General features: G+C 40.6%; 1 protein-coding gene across 1 annotated transcript in view; it reads left to right on the top strand.

Annotated features, from left to right (window-relative positions):
- The window catches only part of LOC126482223 (atrial natriuretic peptide receptor 1), a 1,286,869-nt gene that overhangs the window by 1,118,426 nt on the left and 147,317 nt on the right, over nucleotides 1-21,126 (top strand). The window contains exon 19 of the mRNA XM_050106202.1: nucleotides 6,002-6,125. Coding sequence (XP_049962159.1) covers nucleotides 6,002-6,125 — 124 coding nt within the window. The remainder of the gene's footprint in view (nucleotides 1-6,001; nucleotides 6,126-21,126) is intronic.

Here is a 21,126-nt window from a genome sequence, read left to right as displayed (position 1 = left end):
TGAATATAAACATGACATGATATGTATATTCTTCTGCGTTCGCTGTTTCTCACTGTAGTTTTGTAGTTTATTAGGCAGACAGGATTTAAATGAGATAGCAGGAAACACAAAAGAATACATGGCAAAATGTTTATATTCGTATTATTCTTATGGTGAAGAGAATATTGCATGTGATTCACAATTCATAAAAGTTCCTATTAGCAACCATCTCTTCTGACAGGTAGGAAAAAATGGAGAACATAGAGTTGGCCATATTGACAAACATCCCAAACAGTCTTGCCAGTTGGATTTTCGTAGTACATTGAAATGCTGCTACATTCGAAGATGAACAATACAGAATTTGCATTTACTTCGTTGGGTAATGTATGAAAATGCAGTGGTCGAACCTCGGGGCGGAGAAAAAAAGCTCGTCTTCCACTTTTTTTTTTTTTTAATTTATTTACTGACGCAGAGGTTTTGGCGCCAGTATTTATCTTTGTGCCTGTGTAGTGCTACATATATTCGACGACAGAAGTTAGTTGTGGCAGCACCTACCAACATTTTCCAGAACTTCCGCTTACTTTGCACTGGATTCTAAGCCGCAGGCGGTTTTTTGGATTACAAAAACCGGAAAAAAAGTGCGGCTTAGATTCGAGTAAATACAGTAATCATGCACATTGATCAGCACTGGACTGTTTCTCCAGTGCTGCTTTGCTCTGAGTATCCACTCTGTTCAAGTTGTACCATGCTACTGCACAATAATCACAGCCTATTTCATAAACAAATCTGTTGACTGAGAAGTTCTGTAGGCAAAACTCAAAGTAATTGTACCTCTAGGGTTCAAATATACAGGGTGTATCATAATTAATGGCGTAAACACATACAGTTGAAAGTACACAATACTAGAAGCAAAAAAGTCTGAGTAAACATAGGGTCAAAAATCCATACCTTAAGAGCTACGAGCAATTTTTCATCTTCGATACTGTGAAGCAAATCCCTTCTACTGCAAGCTCTTTGATTTCCACATTTTGGGAATTATTAGTATGGACCAAAACAATAAAAAAATATCGTGTAAACTTTTACTCTAAAATGCATAATTTAAAAGTTATGAGGAATTGAACAATAGAAGAGTTGTGTTTCCAAGTAGCGAAGATGAGGACGTGCTCGTAGCTCTTAAGGTATGCATTTTAGAGCAAATGTTTAGTGGACATTTTTTTCTTGTCTTTGTCCCCAATACCTTTTCCCAAAACATGGAAAGCAAAGAGCTTGCAGTAGAAGAGATTTGCTTCACAGTATCGAAGTCAAAAAATTGCATGTAGCTGTTAAGTATGCATTTTTTACCCTAAGTTTACTAAGACTTTTTTGCTTCTGGTATTGTGTACTTTCAACTGTTATGTGTTTATGCCATATCTAAAAGAATCATCCAGTTTGGCACATCTATATTTCTGAAACTAATAAACGTAGAAAAATAGACCATACATCTCTTCCCACGAAACTCATTAAATTTTGGAGAGTCCCTCTCATGTTGTACAACTTCTGTACCCCATATTCTCACGTTATGATGGTTTACCTTTCCATTTAAATGGAATGTTGCCTTGTCACTAAACACCAAGTGTGGAAGAAAACTGTCATCCACCATATTGCCATGAACGAAATTACAGAACCCCACACATTGTAGTTTGTCATCTTAATGAAGAGTTTGCAGTAGCTGAATTTTGTATGCTTTCATGTGTAAACATCAATGCAACACATTCCAGATGGACATGGGGGGCATGGTGAACTGTCAAGCTGCATGGTGGGCAGATTTCTGTGGACTCGTTGTGAAACTATGGTGGATGCACTCGACATCAGTATCAGTACTTAGGGATGGCCTGGTGATTTGCTTTCAAACAAACAGTCTGTTCATGTTCACACCATGTCTAATGCTCTGTGCTGTAGGAGGATCCACACCATACCTACTATGAAAGTCACACGGAACAGTTATTACTGACACACGCTGCATGAAATGTAGAACACAACACACTTCCTGTTGCCCCAACACCATTTTTACTAGAACTGAAGTAGGCACTCACTGTTGCTACCTAGCAGGAACCATGTAAATCTCAAATAACATAATCATTATGATTTTTTAAATTGGATGATTCTGTTTGATACGCCGTGTATTTTCAACCAAATTCAGGACCATTTGCAAAATAGCATTCGAAAATTCAGGACAAATGAGTAACAAATCATGACTTGATACAATTACTATCAATATACACTTAATAAAAATTTATTTTCACGTACTTTACCATACCACTGATGAGACGTTAACAGCAGTATTGCATATACAATGTGGATGAATATAAACACAAATTTTGCACATTTTTCTTTGAAGTGGTGATGCTGACTCAGTATTATTTGAATAGTTTTCCATCTATCCACAAAGTTTTAGTAACTGAAAACACTACTTTGAAACATGCATTAGCACCTGGAACAGCTAGTGAAAACTGAACCAAGAAAAATTTCCTGCCATTTGTCACTGACCCTTAACATTTGATTTCATATTCCAGTCCAGCCATGTACCTTCACAATGTTTACTTACACAAGAGTACTTATCAAACAGTTCTCCCTCAGTTTCAAGACACTAGGATTTACAAAATTAGACGGTTTTTGTAAATTAATCTATCTGATGGTTTTATTTGCAGTAGTCTGCACCATGTGCTGAAGAGTTTCCAGAAATAGTTCAGATCACTCACAAATTTATCCAACACAGTATCATAGAAAACTGTGGTGACATTGCTAAACTAATACAGTGTCATTAGCCTCCACACTTTCCAACTCATGTCACTGCTGTTTTACTGTCAAATTTTTTTTCTATTATCTGCTTGCTAATTTATCGAGCAACATAGTTATCTTCAGTTATAGTTATATTTTGTTTTACAATGCACAGAACACTGATGGGGAAAGTACTCAAGAGGCTTAAAGGAATTGAAAGATGATTGAGAGCAGATTTTTTGGAAAAAAAAAACTCCTTAGAGTGTCTGACACTTGTCAAAGAAAAAGAAAATATCAGCAACTCTTTCAACAGGTAATAGAAGAGAGAGTCATCTAGTTTCAGTATGAGCTTCCTTCTATTCTACTTCAGTGAACTCACTGAATGATTTTATTTTTTCAACATGTTCTGTTACCAATTATGAGCTGTATAGAATTGGGTGATCAGTCTGCATCACTTTGGACAATACAGACAACAAAGAACACAAATATTTAGTATTGTTTAATTATTTTTCACATGCTGAACACACAATAAAATTCTTACCTGGCACAAACTGTCAGCAAACAAACAGATGCAGACAACTTCGCTGATGTTCATCACTTATGTTGCCACGTAATTTCATAATCAAAGACAGCCTTTCATGCACAAATTTTGATCAAAATATTGCATCATGTTTACAGGCTCTTTATCGACACATGGAAACTCTGCTTCAGGAAACCAACATTGAACTCCTGGACAGTTTTCACATAAATAATTTGTCTTTAAGTTTGAATTACATTGCAGATCAATCAGTTCCACCTGCATGCACACAGGGACGCATTCAACCGAGCCAGAAAATGCTCTCAAAAACATATGCAAGACTGGCAGTCTCCTCAACACATTTAGAAAACAATCCTCGTAATTTTTTTAACACCAGTGAGCTTAGGAAAATGGCTGGTGCTTCTTGTGAGAGTTTTTCACTTCCACAGTGCATTTTTTAAATGCATCACCATCAAATTAGAAATAAATGTGTTCTCATCCTGCAACACATTGCTGTGGGCTGTGTGCAGTCAAATCCAACTAAAATGTGAGTTCTGCACTTCATTCCAGATGTTGTAATTCACATTTATGCTTTCCTTTTTCCTTCAGAAACTCAACAATAGTGAGATTTATATTTAAAAAAGTTCTAGGGATTGACTCTTATAGTTGCTATACTCTTTAATCAGTTCTACCAAAAAATATTACAATTGATTGCGGAATGATGTCTGAGACTTCAGAAAATTAACTGTTTGTACCACCAGTTTCATCACGTGCTCCATGCTTGCAAATTTATCACAAAATGCTCCTTGATGGAGAGAACAACAAATCCCATACAAATCATGTTAATTCTTTTAAATTTTTTGTTCTTTCATCATCAACTAAATCTTTACATTCTTTCTGCATGGTGTTATACTGTCATTTCATAGCAAACTTGTGGAGGAACCTGTGTTGATTATGCACTGTAAAATAGATACTGATAATTCTCATCCTTCTTTTCAGTAATTCCCATTCATTTTTAATGAAGTGCGACAGTAGATCATAAGACTGCCTCTTTTCATACAAATAGCCACTAGACCAGTGTCCTTTACACTACACCTCACTGGTAAATGAAACCATGTTGTGTACCAAGAACTTCTGAGAAGGACCAAGCAAAGCAGAGATCACAAGTATGCAGCATCTTGTGCATGCATGCAATTTCAAATGCAATAGCCGACCCTGATCTGGGTGACAAAACCAAAATGCTAAAGGAACCAAAGTGAAATGCATGTGGCAGGAGGCATCTATCATTACAGAAATAAACTATGCTTCTTTCAGGTCTTTTATTATTTTTTCCAGAGTAAAAGGTGAAAATGATTTGGTTTTTGTCTTTGAGTCTCAGAACTTCCTGTTGAAAAGAGAACTGATTATGTCAGTGATGCAATACATTCAGTACAAATTGTGTGTCATTGTACAAATTGGATCAACTGAACCTACAGACACCAGTAGGCAGCTTTTGTTGAAGTTTCGAGAACATACCTTCACCGAGGAGTCAAGTAGTATATTGTTCCCTCCTACGTGTATCTCGCAAAGACACCATGAGGATAAAATCAGAGAGATTAGGGCCCACATAGAGGCATACTGACAATCTTTCTTTCCACGTACAATACGAGACTGGAATAGAAGGGAGAACAGATGGAGGTATTCAAAGTGCCCTCCGCCACACACCGTCAGGTGGCTTGTGGAGTATGGATGTAGAGGTAATGATAATGCAGCTTGTTACATCATAGGTGCACAAATGTGAAGAAAGACTGACAATATTTTTTTGTGTCTATATTAAGTTTTGGGATGTAGGTTGTGTAGACAAAATGATCTGTAGTGTAACCTGAGCTCAGGGTTAGGTTGTAAGGTGACAAATTGGTTGTGGTTGTGAAGTCTACACATGTGCATACAGAATATTAGATGCGTTGATATACTGGCCTATAGCAACTCCAAGTTGTAGGTTAGTTTGAAAGGTGACTGGTTGTGAGTAGACGAAGTGGTATTGGAGGCTTCAGTTAATCCAGCAAAATTCATCTAAAACAGGTAACACTGAATGGCACCAATGTGTAACATTGCTCAAATTCTTATGAATTATTTCCTTCCCTGACTTGGACATCAACAATATTTCATACACAAGCATATTTTTGTTGAAATGTTAAATATGTACACAATTTCATGATGTAAACCTATATCTTTGAATTAAAATGGGTTAAAACAAAACTATGGTGTACTACTTTCTCAGATTTATTCTGTCAGAGAATTATTCAGTTTTTAATTTTCCTCTAGATGAATGTTTGCTCTTGCATTCATGTATAATCTTGTTAAATAATTTCATTCTTGACTAACCTATGCAAATGACATATCTGTAGTGATATATATATGCTGCCAAAATTAAGTCCCAACAAAATAATTCACTTTAATTTGTTTTGCCCTTGCATACTAGAGGCAAACTTGTGTTTCATGAAACATTTTCTTGGGGTTTCAGTTACTCCTTTGGTTGCCTTAGATTTATAATTTTGTTGAAGTTATAAGTTGTGCAGTTGACATCAAGAACACTTTCTCCCTTCATTTATAAGAATAATCATGATTTTATATTATTTTATTTTAGTAATATTTTTTTTATAAATACTATAAGGATCTTCCTCTCTTTGGAGTTTACACTTAAGCTAAAATGTTTTGAAACTAGTAACTATAGAACTATGAGTGATTTTTGTCTGTTCTTTGTTCCAGACCTGTAGCAGAACAGCTCATGGCTGGAGAAGTCGTGCAGCCAGAACAGTTTGAAACTGTTACAATTTATTTCAGTGATATTGTTGGTTTCACTGGCCTCTGTGCTCAAAGTACACCAATGGAGGTTAGTTCAAAGAGCTTATATAATATTATTACAAAGCTATATTGTCTCTTTTTTTAAAATTAACAGTGTAAAGTATTGTTATACAGCAATGATGGGTGGTGCATATTAATATCAATGAATACCATATTTAAACTGTAAGGATAAAATTGTTTCTAACTCTGTTCATGATAGCTGTGGTGTCACCGCCAGACACCACACTTGCTAGGTGGTAGCCTTTAAATCGGCCGCGGTCCGTTAGTATACGTCGGACCCGCATGTCGCCACTATCAGTGATTGCAGACCGAGCGCCGCCACATGGCAGCTCTAGTCTAGAGAGACTCCCTAACACTCGCCCCAGTTGTACAGCCGACTGTGGTAGCGATGGTTCACTGTCTACATACGCTCTCATTTGCCGAGACGACAGTTTAGCATAGCCTTCAGCTACGTCAATTCCTACGACCTAGCAAGGATATTCAGTTACTATTCTGAACAGATAATATTGTGAATCATGTACCGTCAAGAGCGACATTCATCATTAATGAATTAAAATTAAGTATCAACTAATTATGTCCGCTTTCTGAATTCTAATTCGTTGTCATGTTCCAGACCTCACGTCAGTAGAGTCCTTCCCTCCTCATGCCAGCCTGCATGAGCTAAAACGCGTGCATTTCGGCCTCCTCTAGTAACACGGTATTGGCTCTTCTGCCAACACAACAATAGCAAATTCAAACACATGCACATTAAGTTTAGAGCATTCTTCTTTTACGTTTTATATTAGGCATGAAAAAGTGTGTCATCTTTCAGTAGCTGGGGTACTAACTTAACCATTGAAGATGTACCAGTATGAAATATCCAGCATGCAGGTACAAGTTGCTAATGAACTCATTTAAATCTTATAAAAATCAAATCTCTATCAGGAACAGTGCTACGGACAGTGAGATACACAATTTCCAAATACAGTTGATGCTGTACTTCTATAGGTGGATATATTCTTACCTAATTTATAGTACAGCATGCATTTTGTAAGCATCTTAAAAACAAAAATGTAAAGAAATTTATGACCCAACTTCCATAGAAGGGACTGATTGACAGGACATACTGACACATCAAAGAGTTGTTAATTTTGTAATGTAGGTAAATAGGGATTGGATGGGGGGTTTGGGGGGAGTGAACAGTTTTAAAGGGAGACCAAGATATGAATGACTACAGTAAACTAGTCCAAATGGATGCTGCTTGCTGTAGCAGTGCAGAGATAAAGAGGCTTGCATGGGACAGACTAACGTGGAGAGCTGTATCAAACTAGTCTTCAAGAATGAGGACCACAACAACAACAGTAATAAGGTTTTCCAAAAAGTTAATGTTACCTCCCAGACACAGATACATTCTAAATCTACAAACTCTTTTTTAAATATTAAAGATGTAATTTCTTCACTAGACTGAAGCATAATTTTGAAAACAATGTAAATTCATGTGAGCAATTACACTGTCCAGTCACATTAATATGACCACCTCTCAAAGGCCTTAATAATCACCTTTTGCCGTGTGGACTGTTGTGAGACAGTTATTTTGTGGTGAGTACACATCAACTCCAGTGCTATGGAAAGCTGCACTAGGTTTCTTGGCTCAGGATCCATGGCATGAACAGCCTGGGTGAAGTTTTATACCTAGGGAGTCTGGTGGCCAGGAAAGTATGGTAAACTCATCCCAGGAAATGTCAGAAAAACGTTCCCTGGACCCTAACACTTCTGGCCTGGACTGTTCCTATGACTGTCACAGGGTGTTTGCTTTCAGACATTTGTCACTGTACATGCCAAAAGCCATCTGTCATCTGAAAAGGCCACCTGTCATCACTCAGTAGACATTAAGTTGTGGTGGTATTGGCACGCAAATTCCAGCCTCATCACCAATGAACAGCAGTCAGCATAGATTGTTTGAACCAGGCACCTTTTGCGAAAGTCCATACACAGCAACTTTCACTTAACAGTCATTGAGGAGACACTGTTGGTAGCCACTTGGTTCATCTGAGCAGCCAGCTGCTCAATAGTTGCATGTCTATTTTCCTGTAAACATCTCCACAGCCTGTCACCTATGGCTGAAGGTGCACCCCAGTTGCCTCAGTGCCGGTTTTGGATTGCACAATTTTGTCATGCATGGTATACTTTAACGACTGTGGTGTACAAACAGTTTACAGACATAGCCTTTCAGAAATGCTTCCATCCTTGGCCTTAAAGCCAATGATCATATCCTGTTGGACATCAGACAAATGACTATCTCCATTACCCACAACAAAATGCACTATTTCCTGCATCCCATCCAGCACATTTTTCATACCCTCCAATGCTAGTGCTGCCACCTGCCATCTTTGAGTGGTTTCTGCATGCTGGTGTCGAACATAGGCAGTAGTCACATTTATGTGACTGGACGGTCTAGTATCATACTCTCTATAGCAAATATTGTAGTTCGTAGTATTTATTATTATTATTACTATTATTATTATGTAATAGATTTTCTTTTGTTACTTTACTTAATGAAAATAGTTTAACACTGACAAGTACATCTGCTTGGATCGTGGTTTACTGTAAAAACTCATGTCATGAATTTCCATCACTTTCAGTATCAACATTAATGCATCAAACTGTAGTCAACTCCAAATAAATATTTCATGTCAAAATTATAATTTACATAAAATAATAATTAGATAGAAATCATGAATGAGGAACAACCTCAACAAATGAGAGCAGTAAATGAGACTTTAATGTTCCTTCACTGTTGAAGTCGTTTGAGATAGAGCAATAGCACTAATTTAATGTCCATCCCTGGTAGCTGAGTGGTCAGCGAGACAGAATGTCAGTCCTAAGGGCCCGGGTTCGATTCCTGGCTGGGTCGGAGATTTTCTCCACTCAGGGACTGGGTGTTGTTTTGTCCTAATCCTCATCATTTCATCCGCATCGATGCACAAGTCACCAAAGTGGCGTCAAATCAACAGACTTGCACGCAGTGAACAGTCTACCCGATGGGAGGCCCTAGTCACATGAGATTTACATTTTTACTAATTTAATAAATATAGGGAAGGAAATTGCCTGTAGTTCTGTTGCCTCTCAAAAAAATTTTTTTAAATAATTATACAATTAGATTAGGAAATGAGACACTTAAAGTAGTAAAGGAGTTTTGCTATTTGGGGAGCAAAATAACTGATGATGGTCGAAGTAGAGAGGATATAAAATGTAGACTGGCAATGGCAAGGAAAGCGTTTCTGAAGAAGAGAAATTTGTTAACATCGAGTATAGATTTAAGTGTCAGGAAGTCGTTTTTGAAAGTATTTGTATGGAGTGTAGCCATGTATGGAAGTGAAACATGGACAATAAATAGTTTGGACAAGAAGAGAATAGAAGCCTTTGAAATGTGGTGCTACAGAAGAATGTTGAAGATTAGGTGGGTAGATCACATAACTAATGAGGAGGTATTGAATAGGATTGGGGAGAAGAGAAGTTTGTGGCACAACTTGACTAGAAGAAGGGATCGGTTGGTAGGACATATCCTGAGGCATCAAGGGATCACCAATTTAGTATTGGAGGGCAGTGTAGAGGGTAAAAATTGTAGAGGGAGACCAAGAAATGAACACACTAAGCAGATTCAGAAGAATGTAGGTTGCAGTAGGTACTGGGAGATGATGAAGCTTGCACAGGATAGATTAGCATGGAGAGCTGCATGAAACGAGTCTCAGGACTGAAGACCACAACAACAACAACAACTTTACTGTGGCTATTTTTCAAACTTAATAAACTACAATACATAATTCTTACTCTGAATTTGGCAGTTCTAACACTAACATAGCCTATTCAACAACTGAAATTTCAGGATGAAATGTACAATATTATGAAAAAGATAGTTGCTACTCACCATATTGCAGGGATTCTGAGTAGCAGGTAGGTACTGTCAGAAAATGAGCTTTTGGCCAACAAGGCCTTCGTAAAAAATGGGTGATGCATCCAGGTGGTGGGGGTCAGGAGGTGGCTAGGGTGGGGAGGGAAAGGGATAGCAAAGGTGGGGGACAGTAAAGTGCTGCTTGTGGGAGCATACAGGGACAAGGTGGAGAGAGGGTATGGCAGCTAGGTGCAGTCGGGAAGTTGGACAGAGAGCCAGGAAGGATTAGCAGAAAACGAGAGGGGTAAAAACAGACTGTGTAATGTTGGACTGGGAAAAGAGGAAGTCATGGGAATGTAGGATATATTGCAGGGAGAGTTCCCACATGCACAATTCAGAAATGCTGGTGCTGGTGGGAAAGATCCAGATTGCATTGGCTGTGAAGCACTCATTAAAGTTAAGAACACTGCATTGGGCGGCATCTCAGCAATAGGGGTGGTCCAGCTTTTTCTTGGCCACAGTTTGTCGGTGGCCATCATGCAGACAGTCAGCTTTTTGGTTGTCATGCCCATGCAGAATTCAGCACAATGGTTTTAGCTTAGCTTGTAGATCACAACTGGTTTCACAGGTAGTCCTGCCTTTGATGGGATAGGTGATGATTGTGACTGGAATGGAGTAGGTGGTGGTGGGAGGATGTTGGGACAGGTCTTGAATCTAGGTCTATTACAGGAATATGACACATGAGGCAAGGGGATTAAAGCAGAAGTTGTATAAGGATGGACGAGGATATTGTGTAGATGTGATGGACAGCAGAATACCACTGCGGGAGGGGTGGGAAGAATAGTGGGTAAGACATCCCTCCCCCTCCCTGCCCCTGCCTCATCCTTACCCCCACAACCTGGTTCCATCTCCCATCATGCGCTACTGCTGGCAGTGTGGCCTCAGCAGCCAGACTCTGAGGTCATCTGAGTGTGTGTGTGTGTGTGTGTGTGTGTGTGTGTGTGTGTGTGTGTGTAAATTCTATCTCCAATGAGGGCCTTGCTGGATGAAAACTCATTTTCTGAGTCTCTTTGTTGTTCCTCTCTGAACTCTGCATCTCTCTTATATGGAGAGCGGCCACTATCCTTTTCATAATATTGTACATTCTAACCTGGCCTATTGTTTTACAAAAACTCATCAGAACAATTCAAATTATTTACCGGATTTCACATAAACAAAGCGTCCATATACGACGGAAAATCTATTCCTACCTGACTGAAACTCATCAGTTTCAATCATTTCATTTTAAATTGTCATGGCATCTTATTTTTGTGTCATCCATAACACTCTACTTTCATTTAAAACACAGTCCAGGCTTCATTTTGATGGTGATTAGCCTGCAAACATAGTTTTGTCTAAGACTAGTATTTTACTCACCACATTCCTGATAGATAAATATTAGTACATATACTTTTTCTAAAGTTATTATTTTTCCTTTTCATAACAAATTATATCTTCAACTATATTTTAATTACTCTCCATATTGAATGTTAATTAACAAAGAATTTTTCTTTAGCTGGTGCATGCAACTTGCACAAAATAGAAATTACTGCTTCTCAAAGTAAGAACAAATAAATGAATTTAGCAAATTAGGTGCTAGTGATAGCATTTCTAGACTTACTTAACTAATTCTACATATTTACTTTATGCTGTTTTCGTAAAATGTCTCAAAAATTTTAAAGCTAGCACAAATCACTTACTTACAAAATTTACAACATAATATAGTTATCATTGTTTATACCTGTTTCTTTCCTCTGTTTATATAGAGTGACACGTTTTGTAGCTAGGCCACATTGCCTCTCAAAATCTTCATTATGAATTATTTCACCTAACACAGAAAGAAATTTGATCCAAAATCATAAAATTATTTACAAAACTTTCCATACTACTTTTTTTTCATTCTTACTTTCTCACAATTGTGTTTAATTATGTCAACATTAGTAGACCCATTCTATATTCCCACTGTACTACTCAGTTTATTTTAATAGTCACATCCTGTGAGTTTTCCATCACTGGTTCAAAATTCATTATTCAGTTTTCATCCCAGAAACACACCCTCCAGTGCTTAGCATTTCATCTCATTACAAGTTCCCACATACTAGTTATATCATTTTGTTAGCACATCTAGCACTACAACACACCCTTCTGCAACAAGTTATTTTATTCCTTCATTAATTGATTTCCTAATAACCCACACATTACAATGTTTATATGTGCTCTCCTATATCACAAACATTTTGTTTTTCTTTCATTTAAATACGTTGTAGGAGTAATTTCACTACATAAAGGAAGATGCTTGTGCGGATTTTATACTGCGAATTATCACTTTTATTGTACCGCACAAACATAATACATCATACGTTAACGCGGGAAACGAACACTGGTTGTTTCCTCCAAAGAACCTTGCTCGCAAAGAGAATGTTTCATTGTCCTGTCGACTATCAACTTGTCACTCCCACAAAGCCCCCCCCCCCCCCACCCCCACCCCTTGAAGTGCGGAGCACCTAGTATGGTGGTGGGGTACTTAAACTTCACCTGCGGATAGTGCGGGTGTGGGTGATGCTTGATGATTCCGCTGCTGCATTAGGTCCCCTGGTGTGGAGCTCCGGTGGGTCACAGCTATCTGGCTCTGCGGAAGGTGTGGGTTCGTTGCAAGTTTTGTCTGTGAGACTGCAGTCGGGGCTATCATTGTCCAAGCTGGTTTTACCTGCTCAATGGAAACCTTGGTCGACTTTCCCTGGAGGAGGATATCCACTGTGTGTGTGTCCTGTCCTAGCACTTGGTATAGTCCAGTGTACAGCGGCTGTAACGAATGACATACCAGGTCTGTGCGGAACATGATGTGGGAACAAGTATCAAGGGACTTGTGTATGAACACTGGATGCGTGCCTTGCTGAGACGTTGGGGCTGCACATAACATCTCTGCCTCCTTCCTCATTTGTTGCAAGAGGTGGGGTAGTTGTGTGTTATCTGGGAGAGGAACTGGTGCATGGAATTCTGCTGGAACAAGGAATGGTTCTCCATATACCAACCAACTCTGCCGAGGAACAACTGATGTCTGTTTTTAATCCGGTCCGTAACCCCAGCAAAACCAATGGCAACGCTTGCGTCCATGAGTCCTCGTGGCACATCAGGGCAGCATTTAAAGTCCGGTGCCACCTTTCCACCAAACCGTTGCTGGCCACAGAGTTTTGACAGTTGTTGGAACAGTGTCGACTCGAACTGGCGTCCTTGGTCGGTTGTAACAAAAAATGGGGACCCACAACGAGCCACCCAAGTATCCAAGAATGCCCGTGCAGTAGTCTCTGCAGAAATGTCCCTGATTGGTGTAGCCTCTGCCCACTGTGTGCAACGATCCACTGCCGTAAACAAGTAACTGTAACCTTCTGAAGTGGGGAGGCGTCCAACCAAGTCAATGTGTACATGCCCAAAATGTGTCATTGGGGTTGGGAACTGTCCTACTGGAGCATGAACATGGCATCCCACTTTGCTACGTTGACACTGAATAGCAGCTGCAGGCCCACTCCCATGTATCTTTCTTGATTAAAGGTCACACAAAACGGTTCGTCACTAACTTCACTGAGGCATTGGTTCCCGGGTGTGCCAGGTTGTGAATGCTGTCGAATACCTTTCGTCGGAACTGGGGGGGGGGGGGGGGGGGGCGTGTTGTATGGGCGTGGTCTAACCGTGGAGGTGTCGCACCATATCTGAATGGGCTGCAGGGGGCGTCCACAAGTTGTTAACGTAGGCCAGTGAGCAGGTCCACCAACGACTGCAGTTGTGCATCTGAAGCCTGTGCCCTTGCCAATTCAGAATAATCCAACATTGGACTTATCCCATTAATATGTGAGAAATAGTCTGCCACAATGTTGTCGGCACCATGGCATATCAACACTATATGGGGGTGGGGGGGGGGGGGGGCGGGGGACATGAATTGCTGATTTTGTAGAAAGCTGCCATGAGAGGTTTATGGTTGGTGTATATGGTGAATTGCCTGCCCTCTACGAAAGGGCAACACTTTTATTCCCTGTCGTATGCACTCCAACGAGTTTGACTCATATGTAGTTTTTGTGAGAAAAAACTTAGTGGCTGCACACTCTGGTGCAGTGCTGCACCGATTGCAAACTTGGCTTGTGTCCACTACTAGGGCTAGTTGAGCTCCTGGTGCAGGGTGTGCAAGCCCCACTGCATTGTGAAGGCTGTTTTGCAGTGCCTCAAAAGCAGAGTCCATCTCGGGTGTCCATGGGAGTGGGCGCTTGCCAATTTTGTTGTGTCCGGCCAAGGCATTCAGTAGCGTCTGGATTGCTGCTGTTCCGGGGAGGTGGCAATGATAGAAATTTATCATCCCAAGGAATTGTCGGAGGTCGTGGTAGTTTTGAGGCTGTGGTAGGGTACGCAACAACTCCAGCTTCTCTGGCAGTGGGAAAATGCCCTGAGCTGACACTTTATAACCCAGGAAGGTTACCACGGGTTCCCCAAACATGCACTTGTCGGTGTTTCTGATAGTCAGAAACATTCCCCGAAAACACCAGAATATCGTCTAAATAGGCGAAACAATATGGCAGCCCTCTTAGTTTGCTGTCTAGAAACTGTTGCCTTGTTTGGGCAGCATTTTTCAGCCCGAATGGCATCACCAAAAATTCAAAGAGCCCCAACAGGGTTGGCACTGCAGTCTTTGGTATGTCCTGCTCTGCCATTGGGATCTGATTATAAGCCTTACGGCAATCCAAAACACTGAATATGGTTGCCCCGGCCAGTGAATGGGTGAAATCCTATATATAGTCTCTAGGCAATGAAAACCTCGTAACTCCATCTGACAATGAAATCCACCTAACTCCATTACCAAATATAGACAATTATGCCACATAGCCTGTTGACACCTTCTTTCTTCTAGTTATATGGTGTCACCATCTAGCAGCAATAATGAAACACTCACATCACCAACGATATGTAGTTTGTGCCGTAAACCTCGTGTCTCCGGTAATCGCCATTATTAGTGTGCAGAGTGAACACATGCTCCAAGATTAAAACATTTTTTGATGTGATAGTAACCTATTTGACTGACAGACCCAACACTGCTTTATTGCTACAAGTACATGTTAGTATTTTTAGGTATTTATGTATCGTATTTTAATATACAGAATTAATAATGACCTCGTTACATACAATATTGATTTACGACTTTTTCGTAACGCGTAAAGCAGACTGTACTCGGTACATATGAGGTTTTAATTTTAGAACTTAACAGAATCCTATACATTCTACAGAAACTACTTTGTTTTTAGCAGTGGGTAAAAAGAGTAGCCTGCTGGAGTGGCCGTGCGGTTGTAGGCGCTACAGTCTGGAGCCTGGCGACCACTACACTCGCAGGTTCGAATCCTGCCTCAGGTGTGGATGTGTGTGATATCCTTAGGTTAGTTAGGTTTAATTAGTTCTAAGTTCTAGGCGACTGATGACCTCAGAAGTTAAGTCGCATAGTGCTCAGAGCCATTTGAACCATTTTTTAAAAAGAGTAAATTCACTCTTCACCTTGTGAAACAAGCCGACAATGAGTCATATCGTATAAAATCACCACAAGAAGATTCTAGTCAGGTTCCTCCTTGTCCTGCACCAAAAGAAAGAGTGGACCTACAAAATGAGGATAAACCGTAGTTTATATTGTTGTAACTTCAAGTATTGTAAGTTGAGGAGATTAAATTATTTAAATACTATTGATGACATTATTGTTTACAGTACAGATAATACAGAAAAAGAAGCCAATACAGAGGCGAATTCTAATTTTGAGTTTGAAAGTCTTTTTGAACACAGCAGTGAGGATGATATATCCAGTGGCAGTAGTGATGTGTTATGATCCAAATAAAAACAGAAATGACCATAGCAGTAACAACAGCACAGAAGACGACGATGACGAAGTTGATGTGGGAGTAAAAAGTACTAAGCAGAGCCGTAAAAGGAAAAGCAATCAATCACTTCAAAGTTTGCAGAAAGAAAAACGTATGAGGGGACAGGATTGTTTAGGAATGCAAAAAGATGAGTTTGGCAAAAAGAGACCAACAATGAGCAGAAGTAGGAGGGAAATGAAACCACGATATACTTGTAAACATTCTTCCTTCAATTGGAACAGGAATTGCAAGGATATTACAGAAGAGCAGAGACAGCTAATATTTAATCATTTCTCGCAGGATATGTCTTGGGGTGAAAGAAAAATTTTTGTTAGACGCCATGTCTACTATGTTCCAGTTAAAAGACGCATAAATAATTCAGAATCCAATAAATCTCACCGTTCTAACACACTATGTTACAATTTCGTAATAGAAGGGCAGAGAAAAACTGTCTGAAAGACTATGTTTCTGAATACTTTGTGCTTAGGCGAATGAAGTGTCGAAACATGGGCATCTACTGCACCAGGAAGAACGCTTGCAGAAGGGCCTCAAATGCAGGAGAGACCAATGAAAGTTTCAGGTGGACGACAATCAGCATCAGATTTTTTTGCGGAGTTGCCGAATCTGGAATCGCATTACTGCCGTCGTTCTTCCACAAAACTCTACTTGGAACCTAACTGGCAGAGTAAATCAGATCTACATAGGGAGTATATAGAATTTTGCAATAAAACAGAACAAATCCCAGCTGCTTACAAACAGTTCTGCGAGGTATTTGATGAAAATAATCTTAACTTATTTTCGCCTAAACAGGACCAGTGCGATTCTTGTTGTTCTCACCAGACAGGCAATCTCCCAGACAATGAATACTCTTTGCATATGGCCCAAAAAACTGAGGCAAGGGAAGCGAAAAATAGTGATAAATTAGGACCAGCTAGAGTGTTTACTATGGACCTTAAAGCACTTCTGTTTTCTCCCAGACTAAAAGCATCTGCACTGTACTATAAAAGCAAACTAATGGCCCACAATTTTACCATCTATGATTTAAAAAGTAACGATGGTTCTTGTTAACTTTGGCACGAGAGTGAAGGTGGACTAACAGCTTCAAAATTTGCCAGTATACTCTTGCATTTTATAGAGACGTACGTCCAAAATGATTCAGAAGCTATTTTCTATAGCAACGGATGCACGTAATAGAATCAAAACTCAGTCATGAGTAATGCACTGGCTCATCTCACCAAAGGTATTATAATAGTGCAAAATTTCTGGAGAAAGGTCACACTCAAATGGAGTGTGATTCTATGCACTCCACCATAGAAAGTAAGTTAAAAAACAGACACAGAAGTTTGTACTACCGCAAGACAAAGTCCTAGACCTCATGTTGTCAGTTATTTGGACCACAAGTCCTATGATAAACTCTTGTTGTATTTGTCTATTCTGCCAGGATCCAAAATTGGGGATCCAACAGTGACTGATGTCCGATGTCTCAAGTATGATCCCTCCGGAAAAATGGAATATAAACTGAAATTCAGTGATACATGGGAACCACTTCCAAGAAGGATGTCAAACATACCCAGCTCATTTACAGTGCCCCCTCTCTACAGTTCACCACTAAAGATCAGAGCAGTAAAGTTTACGCATTTGCAACAACTAAAGCTGGTCCTTGTATCCTTACAGATGTTTCATAATACACAAATAATGAAAAGTTTAAGTAAGTATTTTTTAAAACAAATTAAACATTCACTCATTTCAATTCTTAACCGCGCACTCGTTACATACATCTTATCTCCATCACTACATAAAAAATAACTGTGAAAACCCCGTAACTCCAAAAACCAGCAGACAATTTGAAGTGCATAATAAAGTCTTATGTACCAATGACCAGATTCATATTGTGTAGCAGAAACCACTACATTTGACTAATCAGGTCCCCATGTAATTTCTATAATTAGTTTTTTTTCTCCTGTAAAATTTGACTAATTTGAGTTACGAGGTTTTCATTGCCTAGCGACGATATGTGGCACAGGGTATCTGTCTGGAACAGTTTAAGCATTCAAAGCTCGATAATCACTGCACGGGCGCCATGACCCATTCTTTTTGCGGGTGAGGTGCAGAGGAGAGGACCACGGACTGTTGGATGGCTGTATAGTTCCTTCCTGTAGCACCTCATTGAAAATGGTCTTGGTTTCCTGCAAACGATCAGGTGCAAGCCTGCAAACACGTGAGGAGACTGGTGGGCCTGGAGTTGTACGGATTTGGTGCACTGTCTCATGCTTCGCCCTGCTCTTTCTTGTTTCATGTTGTGGCTTGGGTGTCGCCTTTGTGGTTGAAACAGCAGGAGCCTGTTGTTGTGTCATCAACTGTTTTGATGTCGCTATGATGTCCTCCCAGGTGGGTGTGCTGAGGTTATCTAACCTTTGGCATGCATGAGAGGTTGGACATTTTTGTATTCCCGGAATAACCCACCCATTGTCAGAATGGACGAGTTGTGACTTGTGTAAATCCACGGACAATGCATGTTTTGCCAGGAAATCAGCACCTAGTATAGGTTGGTCGATATCGGCCATAACGAAGGTCCAGTTGCATTTTTGTGGTAGCCCAATGTCCACTGCCAGTGTTTTCTGTCCATATGTGTGGATGACTGAATCGTTGACTGCTTTCAAAGTGGTCTCTTCAGCACGTTTGTCTGAAGGGAAGAAATTTACAGGCAGAGTGCTGACATCTGAACCGTTGTCAACCAAGAACATCCATCCTGTAGAGCAACCAGGAACGAAAAGTCTTTGTGAAGCTGCGTACCTTACAGATGTGGGAGAAGTCGATGCGCATAACGTAGGCTCGTGCTGAAACGGGGGTGTTCTCCTTCCATGCGTCTGTGAGTTTAGGCGCAGTTGCTTGTTGTCACGGTTGGCTGCGCCTAAGGCAGGCCGCGGGATGCGTTTGGGTGCAAGCACGGCGCCTTACACTTCGTAGCTTGCACGCCGAGATGCTGGTGGAACCAGCAAAAACCGGTGCCGCTGTTTGCGTGACGCAGCGGGCGCGTCGGCTGGCTACGATGCGTGTGTGTGTCAGACGCCGCAACGTCGCGTGGCTCTAGCCGCTGCAGCTGGGTGGTCAGCTGGTCGATGGCAGCGCGGAGAGATTGGAAATCTTCGGTCACATCCGGCGCTCATCGTGCGGTCGTGGCAGCACAAGCTGGAGGCGTCGTGTCAATCGGCTCCGGCCATGCTCGGCTGGTGTCGGTGGCCAAGGTGGTTGTGGCGGTGGTCACTGTGGCACGCGAGTCGAGCAGGGTGTGTGCTCTATCAGCCACTTGCAGCAACTTGCTTAATGGACGGCCCTTGTAAGCAATTAAGGTTACGCACACCTGCGGAGGTAACTGCTGTTGCCATATGTGCACAAGTAATGTGTCTGAGAACATGGAAGGGTCCACAGTAGCACGTAAATGTCGGTAAAAGTCTGAAGGCGACCTGTCACCAAGTTTCTCGTGGTACAGGAGCTGTGTTATCCACTGGTCAACAGGTTTTGTACAAAGCAAAATTAAAGCCGTCTTGAGGGTGGCGTAGGTTTGCTGTGGTGGGGATTGCAGAATTATATCTGATACCACTGACAACGCACGTTGGTCTAAGTTGCGTATCACTAGCGTGAACTGTTCAAAATTGTCGACTATTTGTTGCTGCACGAAAATGTTTTCCATAATAGCAACCCAAATTTCCTGATGTTCGGGAGCAAAAGGTGGGGGCCGAATTTGTAACCGTGACGCGGGTGGCCCACGATAACCGGCAAACGGAAAGTGTGAAACTTGTGGGACCGGCATCGACGCAGGTGAAGAAAACGCGAGCACATTTGGTCTGATATCGGTGTGTCCTGTGGGCTGGTTGTGCAAGGCAATATCCTATGGCGGCGGCGCGGGACCCGCCAGCACCCGCGGTGTGGTTGGACACATAACGTCATGGACGAAGTTAGTTTGAGATGTAGGAATCCGTGGCGCTCTGAACTGAGGGTTTTGATATTCTGGATGATGCCGTCAATCTCGTGGAAGAGGTTCTGTGGAGACAACATGTCGATACGAGACGTTGCGGAAAATATCTAAAGAAACTTGTCTACTGTCACACCGCTTAGTTACGGGGTCACCACTTACATAGGAGTAATTTCACTACATAAAGGAAAACGCTTGTGTGGATTTTATACTGTTAATGATCACTTTTATTGTACCGCACAATCACAATACATCATACATTAACACGGGAAATTAACACTGATTGTTTCCTCAAAAGAACCTCGCTCGCAAAGGGAATGTTTCAGTGTCCTGTCAACTATCGACTTGTCACTCCCATAATGTATTACATCCTCACTAGCTAACTTCAGCATGGCAGCACCGCTGATACTAGTACATCCTCTCAGCAGTGAAGAAGGTTACAAATGATAGATAAAGTTTGGAATGACTGAAGAGGAAGACTTAAAGTGTGAAAGGAAAAATGGGTAATATCACCAATAACTCAAATACCTGGTGATCATCATTCACCTGACACTGCAAAGAGTGCAATGCCCTCTGTGGTCTTTACATTCAGCTCCTATGTAATTCATGCGAATCCTCAACTTTTACCTCTGTTGTATCATGGATCAATTTCTAATTCCTCTGGACCTGCCCCACCTTCTTCACCATATTCATGATAACCTTCCAAGTCCTTTTTCCTACAACATTTTATAGGAATATTGTGTGTTTTCCTCAGTTTTCAATTTGCTTTTCTTAGAAATGGTAGTGTAACTGTTCTCCATTTATTTACAGAACCACAATCTTCATCAAAGTCCAATTTCCTTTTGTATTTGTTAAAAAAGTCCACCCCAATCAACATGGCGGTGCTCAAGCCAGTAACTATCAGAAAATTGTGATGCAACTGGATACCATTTATGTTAATAGGTAACGTCATTTCATGTTCTGCACTTTTCCAGTGGCTACAATTATTTGGATATCCATTACAGGCATTATTACCAATCCTTCTTATAAAGTAAAGCAATTTTTGTTCAACATGGCAGCCAATGTGAAAGTTCGACATGTTTCTCCATGGAAAAGAGTTAATTTTGCCATTAAAAAGAAAGCATGTGCAAATTGTAAAGGCAAAATCACGAAGTTAAATGAAAGTGTGACCAGTTTACAATTTATAATCAGTGCTCTAAAAGCGAATATCTCGAATTTTCAGCTTGGGAAAAGTGAGCCAAATACTCGACAAGTTCAGCAAAGC

The sequence above is a fragment of the Schistocerca serialis genome, chromosome 5, assembly GCF_023864345.2.
Source record: "Schistocerca serialis cubense isolate TAMUIC-IGC-003099 chromosome 5, iqSchSeri2.2, whole genome shotgun sequence".
NCBI lineage: Eukaryota > Metazoa > Arthropoda > Insecta > Orthoptera > Acrididae > Schistocerca > Schistocerca serialis.
Note: the sequence above shows the minus strand (reverse complement) of the source record. Positions and strands in the feature narration are given on the sequence as shown.